This window comes from Balaenoptera acutorostrata, chromosome 9 (assembly GCF_949987535.1).
Source record: "Balaenoptera acutorostrata chromosome 9, mBalAcu1.1, whole genome shotgun sequence".
NCBI classification, from domain to species: Eukaryota; Metazoa; Chordata; class Mammalia; order Artiodactyla; family Balaenopteridae; genus Balaenoptera; species Balaenoptera acutorostrata.
Genome location: NC_080072.1, coordinates 51,408,207 through 51,421,566, shown reverse-complemented (window position 1 = coordinate 51,421,566; position 13,360 = coordinate 51,408,207). Strand labels below are relative to the sequence as shown.

Below are 13,360 nucleotides of genomic sequence, written 5' to 3'. Positions count from 1 at the left end.
AGCATGGTTGAATCTCAAATCATGCTGAACAAAAGCAGCCAGACACAAAAGAGCACAGAGCTATGATTGTATTTATTTGAAGTTCTAGAAGAGGCAAAACTAATTTCTAATGCTAGAAATCAGATCATTGGTTGTGTGGGGATGGGGATGAGGTTGGCACTGAAGAGCCAAGTGGGAGCATTTTGAGACCATGGAAGTGTTCTAGATCTTAATCAGGGTGGTGGTCACATGAATGCATATGTTTGTCAAACACATTGAACTGTACACTTAGAATGGGGGCATTTTATTGTGTGCAACTGTACCCTAAAAATATCCATGCTCCATTTTAATAAATGTCGGAAAAAAAGGCGAAACTTATCTATGGTGATGAAAGCCAGAATAGTGGTTACCACTGTGGGGTCGTGGTAGTAGTGATTGGAGAGGGGCAAGGGGAGGGAGTCTTCCTGGAGTGTTAGGAATGTTCTGTATCTGGATTTTGGTGAAAGTTACATGGATATATATATATATATATATATATATATATATATATATATATTTATATATATAAATATATATATTTTAATTGATCCTTGTGTTTATTTGTGTACTTTACTGTATGTGTGTTATTACTCAATTAAAGAAAAAAAAAAAAACCCGAAACCCAAACCCATACCTAGGTCTCACCCATAGAGATACTGGGGCCTGCGTGTCAGCAGCTTAAGAGCTCCTTAGGTGATTCTAATGTGCTGCCAGAGCCGAGAACCACTGCGCTGTGTGGAAAGGAGGGAAGAAACTTGGCACATCAAAGAAGGGTCACACGAAGCAGGAGGAGTTGCTGAACATGAGACCAGAAAGGTGGCAGGTGGCAGATCGTTCTGGGCCTGGCAGGCCACAGTAGGGACTTTGAACTTTTTTTTAAAAATAAATTTATGTATTTTATTTATTTATTTTTGGCTGCGTTGGGTCTTTGTTGCTGTGTGCAGGCTTTCTCTAGTTGCGGCGAGCGGGGGCTACTCTTCGTTGTGGTGTGCAGGCTTCTCATTGCGGTGGCTTCTCTTGTTGCGGAGCATGGGCTCTAGGCACGTGGGCTTCAGTAGTTGTGGCTTGCGGGCTCTAGAGAGCAGGCTCAGTAGTTGTGGCGCATGGGCTTTGTTGCTCCGCGGCATGTGGGATCTTCCCGGGCCAGGGCTCGAACCCGTGTCCCCTGCATAGGCAGGCAGATTCTTTTTTTTTTTTTTTTTATAAATTTATTTATTTATTTTTGGCTGTGTTGGGTCTTTGTTTCTGCGCGAGGGCTTTCTCTAGTTGCGGCGAGCGGGGGCCACTCTTCATCGCGGTGTGTGGGCCTCTCACTATTGCGTCCTCTCTTGTTGCGGAGCACAGGCTCCAGACGCGCAGGCTCAGTAGTGGCTCACGGGCCCAGTTGCTCCGTGGCATGTGGGATCTTCCCAGACCAGGGCTCGAACCCGTGTCCCCTGCATTGACAGGCGGATTCTCAACCACTGCATGGCAGGCAGATTCTTAACCACTGGGCCACCAGGGAAGTCCTGAACTTTATCTTGAGAATAATGAGAAACTTTTGAAGGGTTTTAAGAAGGGAGAGGCCTTGGACAGATATGCAGGTGGTATGCACCAGCACTGCCTATAGTCAGCACTCCTGCTGATTGCTCATTAAGTATTTAGAATATCTCTGCTGAGAGTGACATGCTGTGTGGAGAATGAGATCTGGAACAGTTAAGAGTCTTGAACTAGGATTGGTGATTGATTAAATGTGGGGAGTGAGGGAGAGTGAGATGTCAAGGTTTCTGACACAAACAACTGGTGAAGTAGGAAGTTTGGGGGAAAGGTGATGAGTTTAGATTTAGACATTATGAGTTGAGGTGCCTGTTACACATCCACATGGAGATGTTTAGTAGGTAGTTGGAGTCTGTGGATTTCTGTAGGCCAAAAGTGAAACTTGAACCAGAAACATCATATTGTTTTTTGGGAGTTGGTAATAGCTAGTAGTTTCTTTAAGTGGTAGTTGAAGCTATGAGGAGAGGTAAGATTACAGCCTAGGACTGAGCCCGAATTCTTTGAAAGTCCAACATTTAAAAGTCAGGTAGAGAGGAGAAGTCTGCTCTGCACATTAGGGAAGACAAAGATTTATTCATTCATTCAACAAATCTATATTGAATACCTACTATGTGCCAGGCACTGTATGAGTCCCTGGGGATACTGCAGTAAACAAAAAAAGTCCCTGCTTGTGAACCTTACATCTGTTGGAGGGAGACAGACAATAAACAAATAAATGAACAAATATATCATGTGTGAGGTGGTAGTAGGTGCTATGAAAAAATGAAAAAGACATAGCTCTGCCCTCAGATACCCTCAGATAACTGCAGCTGTAAGCTGACTGTGGTAAGCCTACATGAGGTACAAAGTCAGAAATGCTGGTGGAACTCGGAGGTATATCTCATTATGTTGCTTATTGGAGCTTTATACATAGCTGATGCTATGGATTATCTTTTTTCCACTGATGACTTTCTTTAATTATGTTTAATATAAATTAAACAACTGTTAAAGAAGACGTGGTACATATATACAATGTAATATTACTCAGCCGTAACAAGGGACGAAATTGGGTCATTTGTAGAGACGTGGATGGACCTAGAGACTGTCATACAGAGTGAAGTAAGTCAGGAAGAGAAAAACCAATATCGTATATTAATGCATATATGTGGAATCTAGAAAAATGGTACGTGATCTTATTTGCAAAATAGAAATAGAGACACAGATGTAGAGAACAAACATATGGAAACCAAGGGGGGGAAAGGAGCGGGGTGGGATGAATTGGGAGATTGGGACTGACACATATACACTATTGATACTATGTATAAAATAGGTAACTAATGAGAACCTACTGCATAGCTCAGGGGACTCTACTCTGCTCTGTGGTGACCTAAATGGGAATGAAATCCAAAAAAGAGGGGATATATGTATACGTATAGCAGATTCACTTTGCTGTACAGTGGAAACTAACACAACATTGTAAAGCAACTATATTCCAATAAAAATTAATTAAAAAAAAGAAAATGAAAAAAATAAAATAACTGTTACTGGAGTATTCAGATCTCAGGTTAGAGTGAGAATATAATTATCTCACATTATAATCAACATATGTAATATTTTTAAAAGCAGGCTAACAAGAATTGAACAAAATCTCTACCAATCACACACATATTACAGGCTATGCTTTTTTTTAAGACTTTATTTTTTAGAGCAGTTTTATGATTACAGCAGAATTGAGAGGCAGGTACAGAGATTTCCCATATAGGTCCTGCCTCCACCCGTGCATAGCCAGCCCTGTTATCAACATTTCTCACCAGAATGGTGCTTCTTTTTTTTAACCAAGGATGAACTTACATCGACACGTCGTAGTCACCCAAAGCCCATGGTTTACCTTAGGGTTCTCTCTTGGTACTCTATGGGTTATTTTTTATGTATTCTCCCTCTGAGGAGAAGTGAGCATGGTCAGAAGTCTTTTGGGTCAGGGCTGCTTGGGTAGCTGAAACCAGTGCCAGCTTTGTCCAGAAGGAAAGCACTTCTCAATTCCTGCCGCCTGCTGAGAAGAGCTGGGCCTCTTCTTGGATATGAGGACGTGATGTTCTAACAGGGGAGGGAACATCCCTCAGGTAGGCTGGATTTTACACAGCCCAGGAATCTGACTTCTCTTTCCTCTGTGGCTAGGCCTGCTACGTGCTGTATTCCAGGGGGGACCTTTTCTTGCCAGTTCCCCTTCTCAGCCTTTACATTTTTGTCTAGAGGGTCCCCTGCCCTCCTCCCCAGCCCCATCCTCATTCTAGGTTCCAGGCTGTTTTATCTCTGGGACCTCATGGTCCTTGGTCAAATCTGAAAGTCTTCCCAGGGCTCATGCTCTCAGTCTTACAGTCTTTTGAGCCCTTTCTAAGGGTAAGGGTGGATTCTGATCCCCTCAGAGTCACTGCAAAGCCTGCCAGTCCTGGCTGGGGGGTGGAGGGTGAAGGGGGAGAAATTATTTTCAGAGATGAGGCCCCTGTTGGTAAAATTTAGCCATTTCCATCCAGATTTCCCTCAGGTTCCAGCCAAGCGCTGAGGAACAGTCTGACCAGTGCCCTTCTCTCCTCCTTCTCTCTACCTTCTTCCTTGACTGCTGCTTCTCTCACTTCTTTCCCTCTGGGCTTGTGTCTCACATCACATAATCCATTGTCCAGCTCAACTGTAGCGGCTCTGCACGGTAGTGCTGGGAGAGGAGAGGCATTAGGTGGGTGGTGGATATTGGTGGTGGGAATTGGTGGGTTGCACTCAAGAATTCTGTTGCCTTTTGGGGAGATGGTTTGTTATGAATCCGTTCACTCATGCATTCATTCGTTCAGCCAGCACTTACTGATTTCATACTTGACAAGGTGGATGTTAGTGATGGTGCCATACTGGGCCCTGGGGGATAGAGTGAGTCAGATTCAGTCCTTGCCCTTTTCTGGATGTGGCATGCAAACAACTCAGAGCATGAGAATTAATGTAACAGAGTTGTACACAGTGCTTTGGAGCATAGAACAGTGAATGATTAGCTCTGCCTTGAGAAAGGAGAGGAGATTTGGACATGAGGGAAAAGCCTTTGCGGTTTTGTCCGCCAGTGGTTAACAAAGTGTGGTCTGCAGACCACTGGAGGTCACCAAGATCTTTGTGGGGATCCAGAAGGTCAAAGCCATTTTAATAATAATACTAAGATGCTATTTGCTTTTTCCATCGTGTGTACATTTGCAGTGTTGGTGCAGAAGAAATTAGTAGGTAAAACTGCTGGCACCTTAACAGGAGTCAAAAGAGTGGCACAAAGTTGTGCCAGTAATCATTGCATTCCTCACCTCCATGCCCTCTCAGTTTTTTTTAAGCCTTTATTTATTAATTTTATTAAATTGTATCCCATGAATACATGTCTCTTTAGTATTCTGTGTGATAAAACAGGAAGTATGCATAAAGCACTTTTACTGCATGTAGAAGCCTGATGTTTATCTCAAGGAAATGCATTTTTGTGATTGAGTTGCAAGCTGAACTATCTCCTTTTCTCGGGGAACACTAGTTTTACTTGAAAGAATAACTGACAAATTGCAATTACTCAGACTTATGTTTTTGGCAGACATCTTCTTGAAAATGAATGAAGTGAGTCTGCTACTTTAAGGAGAAAAACTGATAGTATTTGTTGCCAATGATAAAATTCCAGCTTTTAATTGAAAATAAGAGTTTGGGAAAACTTGTATCTGTCCCTGTGAGCTTGACAGCTTCTCCAAATTTACAGCTTTTCTGATGAAATCAGTGATGATATCAATAATTGTGATTATTTTGATATTGTATAAATGAACTGTGTCAAATTTGGAAGCTCTGCCTAACTCATCGAATCACTAGTTTCCAAATGATTAGTGTATCATGTTTCAAAATCACCCATGGGTAGGGACTTACCTGGTAGTCCAGTGGTTAAGACTCCATGCTTCCACTGCAGGGGGCGTGGGTTCAATCCCTTGTCAGGGAACTAAGATCTGATCCCGCGTGCTGTGCGACCAAAAAAAAAAAAAGAAAAATCACCTATGGTTAAAAGATCCATTCAAAGTGCAAGATAGACCAATGGATTTTATTGTAATAGAGTACAAAAAGTTCATCTGTATAGTTTCAGATTTCACATTGTAACTAACCTTTAATAAACTTACTACTTGTTGAGTTTTGGTGAAGTATCAGAGAAGAATGACCACAATTATCTGAAAGGTTATTAAAATACTCCTGCATTTTCCGACTGCATATCTATGTTTTGATCTTCAATCAAAACAACACCTTGAATGTGGAAACAGATATAAGGCTGTAACAGCTGTTTTCTATCAAGCCAGACATTAAAGAGATTTACAAAAATGTGTAACAATACCACTCTCCTCATGAATTCTTTTGCAGAAAACAATTATTTTTCATAAAAACATGTTTATATTAATGTATGTGAGATTTTATTATTTTAAAATGAATTAATTACTAAATATTAGAATTTATGTTTTGATTTCTAATATAGTAAATATCAAACAGTTTTGGGATTTTCAATTTTTAAGTGTAAAAAGGAGTCCTGAGACCAAAAAAATTAAAACTTGGTCCTATGCTATTCTCTCTACCTAAAATTCTTCTCTTTTCTGCCTACAGAAATCCCATACATAATTGTAGAGCTGGTATTTAGTTATTCATTCAAAAAACATTTACTGAACATCTACCAAGAACCTGGCCTTTTCTTGTTGCTGGGTACATAGTCCCAAGCCCTTATGGGGAAGACAAATTAAATAGACAACTACAACACAGTATGATAAATGTTACCAGTGATAGACATATAAATGCTGTGGGAAGACAGGCTATTGTCAGAGTTGCTTGCCAGCTCACCTAGAACATTCGTCTGAGCAATGTGATTGGACTGTACCGCCTGTGTTTGATTCTTTATGGTCTTAGGGGGAAAGTGGCTGAAGTTAGCAAAAGATGGAAACTGTTCACTTGCTGCTCTGGGAGGAAAAAAGGAGACTACAAATGTATTAAATGTCAGCTTCATGCAGGCCCTATGCTAGGTGTTTTAACAAATGTGGTCTTGCTTAACTCTCACAAAAACCCTATGCAGCAGAGTTAATTATCCTTATTTTGCAAATGAGATATTGGAGGCTCAGAGAAGTTAAACAACTTGTCCAATATCATATGGTTGTAACTGATGAAGCTGGGATTTTGACACATGTGTTCTGACTTCAAGTGCAGGGCTCTTTCATTGTGGTAATAATGTGTTGCTAAAATGGGTGGATCTTTTAAGGTAATTTCCGGATGGGTCTGGGAAACCTTGCCAGATTGGAATGTATTAAGAGAAGGTAGAAAAGGTCTCAGGAAGGAGAGAGAGACAGCCTAGAAAATGCTTCATTGAAGGAATTATTTGTGAATTTTGGCTGACATGATTTTTCTGGACAGGATTCTATGGCCATATGGGACATCAAGATTTTGTACTCCCTTCCCTTATCCTCAATCCCTTTAATCCTTCTCTGTGCCAGATGATGCCAGCAGCAAAGGTAACCTGTCTGTCTGATCAGGTTACAAACTAGAGCCTGATGCTTGAAGCCCAAATTTCTTGGACCTGCTGTAGGCCAATTGTGCCCAGCCTGGAGACCCCAGTCCCTAGAGCGTGGTAAACTATTCCCATTATTTTTTAAAAGCCTAATAGAAGTACTTTACTTAGGTTCATCCTGTGGGTGGATACAGGCTAATGAAAAGATTAGGTTTCTTTGTTTTGGGTCAGAAATCTGTCGATCTGATGTGCTTCAGGTGTGCTACCTATGGAGCTCTAGAAAAGGGGTCAGCAAAGTATGGTCCAAGGGCCAAATCCAACCCACCACCTGTTTTTGTAAATAAAATTTTGTTGGAACACAGCTCAGTTCTCTCACTCATGTTTTGTCTGTGGCTGCTTTTGTGCTCAATGACATAGTTAAGTAGCTGCAACAGAGACTATATGGCCCATAAATCCTGAATGTTTACTGTCTGGCTTTTTACAGAAGTTGCTGACCCCTAGCATAACCTCAATTCTTTCTATTATGGAACTTAGAACATAGTGTTTTAATTGCTTATCTCCCCCACTTTTATAATTGAGCTCCTTGAGAGCAGAGATGAGGTCTGATTCATCTCTTTATACCCTGTGCTGATTATAGACCCTGACATTTGAAGAGTACTCAATAAATGTTGTTTAAATGGGCATGTCATATGCTGATCAAAAAGCTCTTATAGGCAATTATATATACCTTTGAATAATATAAACACAGGAATAAGGGAAGGAAAGTGTTATGTTGGTTATGCTAATCTCAGTGCTGTGTGCTTTATCTATGAACTAGTTGTTACTGCAATTTTTTGGGGATAGGTAGTTTGTGGATAGGAGTCCATGAATGAAGCAATCATGCCAAGAGCTCTCGTTGGTGAGGAAACTGAGAAACAATGCCTTAATTTTTGGCTATTTTCTACTCTTTTCCTCAGTACCCACCACCCCTTTACCCCACCCTCCATTTTCCACTCCACCTTGCCAGGACAAAGGTAGAGGAACATAAGGTTCCATGGAGGTACTTATTTCTTTTGTATGCATACTATTTATCTACTTTTTTCTTTTATAAAGCCATTTCTTCAGTGTGCTCCCTACTAGCATTACTGTCCGTGGCTTCCAGAAGATGAAACTAAAGCTGTCTGGTTACCTTGGCATAAAGGCAGTCAGGTGAAGTGCTGGCCTGCGAGTCAGCAGACCTGGGCTCTTGCTGTGCCTCTTCAGCGGCCTTTGACTTTGGGCACATCCGTTAACATCTGTGAGCTTCAATATCCAACATATTTTTATTGAGTCACATCTGGGACTTAAAAAATTTAATATTTATAACCCTCCTCATTTCGAAAAGGATTTGAGCAACTAGCAAGCGATAGAGAGGTGACCTGTCCAATCCTGTCTCTGTTTCTGACCAGCAGACAAGTAAATGATTAGATGGATTAGAGTGTTTCCGGTCTCTGATCAGGGCCTTCTAGAAGGCTTCACAGCCACAGCTTCTTCACCCTGTCCTTGCTTTCTCTTCTGTGACTGCTTCCGTTATCTGGGAGGTCACGGTTTTTCTTCTGTCTTCTTTGGGGGTGATCTGAAGAGTATTTTGCCTAGATCAGAGTCGAAAGGAAAGAGGAATTTTATACTCTAGGAATTGGAAGAAATGCCAGAAACTTTAGTTAAAATGTCTTTTTCAAATAGTGAACTTGAAGCCTGAAGAAGGGAAGTGACCTCCTTAGAGCCACATAGTAGAGCTACGACTAGATTCCAGGCTCTTTCTGCTATGTGCCTCGATCAGGCTAGGTGTTTTCCAGGTTCGTAAGAGAGGATTAGGTGTCATGAAAGAGACTGGGTGGGCTAGGCTCTTGTGCTGGTTTTATTGCTGTATGACTGTATGGTGGTGGGTGGAGGAAGTTTCACTCCAGACCTCCATGCTGTTGTGTCAGATGTGCTCAGGACCTTAGATGTCTAGCAGATACTTGCTGAATGTAGCTGTCCTGGAGGAGGCATAAGATGTGAAGGGTTTCCTCAGTTAGCCTGTGGCTGGCATTATATGTACAGGCAGTGACAAAGTGAACAAAAAGGAAAACTACGTAGTACTCTGGCCTTGGAACAAATGGCCTGTTTTCCTATTTCTAGAAAGATTGTATTAATTCACATTTATTTATTGACTACAAATGATGTTTCATTTGAATATGTATTTCTTTGATTACTAGTGAGACCTTTTCCTGTGTTCATCAGCTATTCGTATTTTCTCTCACTTGTATTTTTTTTCCTTGTGAGTTATTTATTCATGTTCTTTGTGCAGATCCCAGTGTATTCCTAGCCCTATGCTTGACTTCCCTGCCAAGGAACTATTAGGATAATAAAGCATTGACCCTAAATAGGGAAGACAGTTAATATGAAATACTTTTATCACTGTACAAATAGTCTGTTGAGTGGCTACGTGAGGAGTCAGGTGCTAGAAGCCAGGGACTGTGAGACAGGTAGGTAATAGAGCTGGGTGGCAGCCCCCCGTAATGTTGTCTCTTGCTTTTCCTGTACAGAGTTTTGCCGGATTGACAAGCCCCTGTGCCACAGTGAGGATGAGAAGCTCAGCTTTGATGCAGTCCGCAGCATCCACAAGCTGATGGATGATGATGCCAATGGTGACGTGGATGTGGAAGAAAGTGATGAGGTGAGCTCCCTCACCCTGCGTGGCTCTCTCCTCTTCCCGTGAGAACAGTCCCTGAAGCTGTCTGGACAGGCTGTTCCCTGAGGAGAGGTGTTCTTGATATTGGCTTGTCCTCTAGGAGTGCATCCCTATCAGGGAAGGTGATTCTCAGCAGAGCAGCCTCTAGGAGCCGGCCTGCCAGAGTGCAGGCCTTACATCTGTGTCTGTGCCTGGACTGGCTCCTGTTTGCCTACCGGCTAGAAGCACAACACCGACCGAGCTGTGCTGTTTGAGAGGGGAGGGAGCCCTGAGGCTCGTCTGTACAGTTTCCCTGAATCCTTACTGTAATCCTGCTGTAGATGGAGGGCATCCATCTGTCCTTACTCTGTGCTCAGCCCTGTGCTGGCATGTGGAAGAGAAGGCAAGACAGTCAGATCTTGCCCTTTGGAAGTGTATACTCTATTTGTGAGGAAGAAACAAAGGTTCCTAGAAAGATCATTCTGAATTCCAGGCTGCAGTTGCTGGGAGCCAGTTGAGTGGTCCAGATAGTAAGAGCGAGAGGAATCTCTAGATGGAAAAAGCTCTGTTATTGTTTCACCGTTTGGCATGACTGCAGCTCCAATTCCACAGAGCCCAGAGCACAAAGTCATCATGTGTGAAAAGATTGAAAAGTTTCAGTTGTTTTCAAGCTCCACTTGAGCCAGCAGTGGGGTGAAGCTGGCAAGTTATGCCAGCCTTTAGTAGCGATATGGTGTATATCCTGAGGGAGGGGCTAATCTAGTCTCTCCTCCTCTGGTTAGCCCACCTTTAAGTTGTGAATTCAACTTTGGATTTCACGTTGCCAAAAACATTTGAAACAGTGAAAGAGAGGAGTGACATGAATGTTGAAGGGTATGGAAACTCTGAAACAGACAGCATTCAATACAATTCAGTGTTTATAACTGTCTATTATATGTGTGCCAGGCACTGTTCTAGACGTGGGGATGTGGCAGCAAATACACATAATTACATAGAGATACATCTGTCCTCATATAATTTACAGTCTAGTGAAGAGACTTTAGCCTGGAAAAGAAAAGATTCAGATAATACAATTTCTGTCTTCAAATGCAACAGAAGTAGAGGAATCAGACTTAAATGATGATGATGATAACAATGAAATCCTTACTCTGTGCCAGGCACAGTGTTAAGCTCTTTGCATAGTTACTTTTTTAACTTTGTTAATAGCCTTAGGAAGTTGGTATTACCATCGAGGAGTGGAACTTTGGAAAGGTTAAGCATTTTGTTCAAGGACACGCTGGGTAGGAGAACAGGTCTGATTTCAAAGCCTATGCTGTTAAGTACTGCAGTATTGTTTCTCTTATGCTAAGGGCAGAACCAGGACCACTGTGGGGAAAGTAAAATATAGGCATATTCTTCTGGAATAAAGAATCACCTCACAGCGCTATCTCCTCATAGAAGAGGCTTCCTTGGTAGGTAGGTAGTGAACTCCCTGTCACTGAAGATGGGAAGGTAGAACACAGCACTCCACTGATTGGTCAGCAGAGGGGATCCTTGTATCAGGTTGAACTAGATAATGTCTAAGGAACTTATAAGAGGAGAAAAATAGACTTCCTGGAGGAAATGTAGAATTGGGAGAGAGTGGAAGGGGTGGGGCAGCCTGAGCAGCAGGAAGCAGTGTGAGCAAAGATGTGGAGGTAGTAAGAAGCGTGGAGGGTAGGTTTAGTCGCACAGAGTGACTGTGGGAGAAAACTGCAGGACAAAAGCCTGGCAGGGAAAGGGGGCCCAGGCAACCAGGCTGAGATATGTATACTTGCTGAACCTGGCAGCTGTAGGCTCTTAAGCAAGGCCAACAGCCATGATGAAAGTATCCGAACTTTTGGTCACATCTGGATGTGTCACTGGCCCTCAAAGGACCCACAGTTTATTTGTCTGTGCTGGGAATAGAGCCATGTTCCTGGTGGCGAGGGAGGCCTAGAGGTTTCCTGACCACAGGACTGGGAGATGCGTGCCACCACAGTCAAGAAGGTGACACGATCCAAGATCCACAAATTCCTGGATATCTTTGTCATCCGCTCCTCCTTCTTTTTTCACTTTCTGCCGAATTACTTTGTCAATGAGGGGAGGAAGAAAATGTTCTTTTTAGAGGAATGTACCACAACAAAAAGCTCATCAGCACAAACTGTTCTAAAATAACACAAAAGCTGTCACCCTGCTTTTCCCTGTGCCAGTGGTGAGATGTTCTTTTTCAGTGTAGCTTCTGCCTGCCTTGGCTTCAGCTGCTCTCCCTACAGTCTCAGGCCTCTGTTGGGCAGAGGGGCCTGCCAGTCTGGGGTCTCACGATCATTCACAAGCTACTTTCTCTTTGAAAGAGAAAGTCATGGTAGCAAAGTGTGTGTGTTTAAGTCAGTCTCAACATATATGGAGTTCATGATCTAACTAGACCATTGGGTGGGCAGCTCAGAGCTTGGAATATTGGATTATGGATGCTGAGACACCAGAGATGAAACCCTGGTTGTGCTGGCCATCAAGGACCTGAGATTTTTATGTCCCACTTAAAAGAACTGCTGATTACCCAAGGACCCTAGTAGAAGTCTGCTGGGATATGCTATTAAGGCCTCATTTATTCAGCCTCATATCAGTAAGTTTTTCAGATAACTGAACTATAACCTCATTTCTAGATATTTTAAAATGTTAGCCATTTTCGAAGTAAGTTTTCCTTCTTACAGATTACTGTGACCAGACTGTTATTTTCTTTGGATTATTCAAAGCATGTCTTCAGGGCCTCTTGCACTGTTACCCCAGTGCCTACATTCCTGTATGCATTGTTGTGATTTCTCTTTATAGTTTTCTGTCTCTTCTTTGGTTCATTCTCATTTCTGATAGTTCTATCTCTGCTGTAAGCTATGAAATTAGACTTTTGGTAAACTGAGACTCAGCAGCCATTTTATAGAAAATATATAGTCATTTGTGTGGGGGGAAGCCAATTTGACTTCTCAAGTGTCATCTTTGCTTGCTTTTGTCCTAGGTAGCAGAGGCTATGGATTGTGGGCCCTTCAGATGAGCAAGGTGGCACTATTGGTGCTGGTGTCCTCCTTGCAAAGCTGACAGGGAGTTCTACCAGCCTGGCGGTGTGGGAATTCATGACCTGTGTTCTGCTGAGACCTCTGGTAGGGATACTGCCTCTGGGCAAAGGATTTGCAGCAGTGGGATGGCACTTCAGCCTGTCCTGATAGTCTGAGGTGGGCAGACAAGAGCCTTCCTAAAACCACTGTCCCCTTGACTGGACGAGACAGTTTGAGAGCAGTTTTATTTTCTTCTGTGGAGCCTACGTGGAAAATAAAGGACATTTGTTCAGCCATTGAACAAATTCTTGTTGAATACCTGTTACGTGTGAGGCACTGTTGTAGGGCTGTAGATTCCATGATGAACAAAGCAGATAAGATCCCTGCTTTAATAGAGCTTGCATTCTAGTAATACGTATGTCATAGGTGATTAAGTGAAAAGTAAACTTGGAAATTAGGCAGAACTGTGATCAGGTTATAGTAGTTTAGTGATTTCCCTTTGGTTTTCTCAGGGTAAAATGGTGGTTAATGATTCCTACCCTTGCAGTGTTGCTATCAGGATTAAGTGAGAAAAGTGCTGTTAAAAGT

The 13,360-nt window shown here is 42.4% G+C and overlaps 1 protein-coding gene across 8 annotated transcripts in view; it reads left to right on the top strand.

Moving 5' to 3' along the window:
* Window positions 1-13,360, top strand: part of STIM1 (stromal interaction molecule 1) — a 197,487-nt gene that overhangs the window by 100,304 nt on the left and 83,823 nt on the right. For all 8 annotated transcript variants that reach the window (XR_003622552.2, XM_007173633.2, XM_007173634.2 and 5 more), the window contains exon 2: window positions 9,604-9,734. Coding sequence is in view for 7 of the 8 variants with exons in the window: in XM_007173633.2 (XP_007173695.1) it covers window positions 9,604-9,734 (131 nt within the window). In the remaining variant the exon portion in view is untranslated. The remainder of the gene's footprint in view (window positions 1-9,603; window positions 9,735-13,360) is intronic.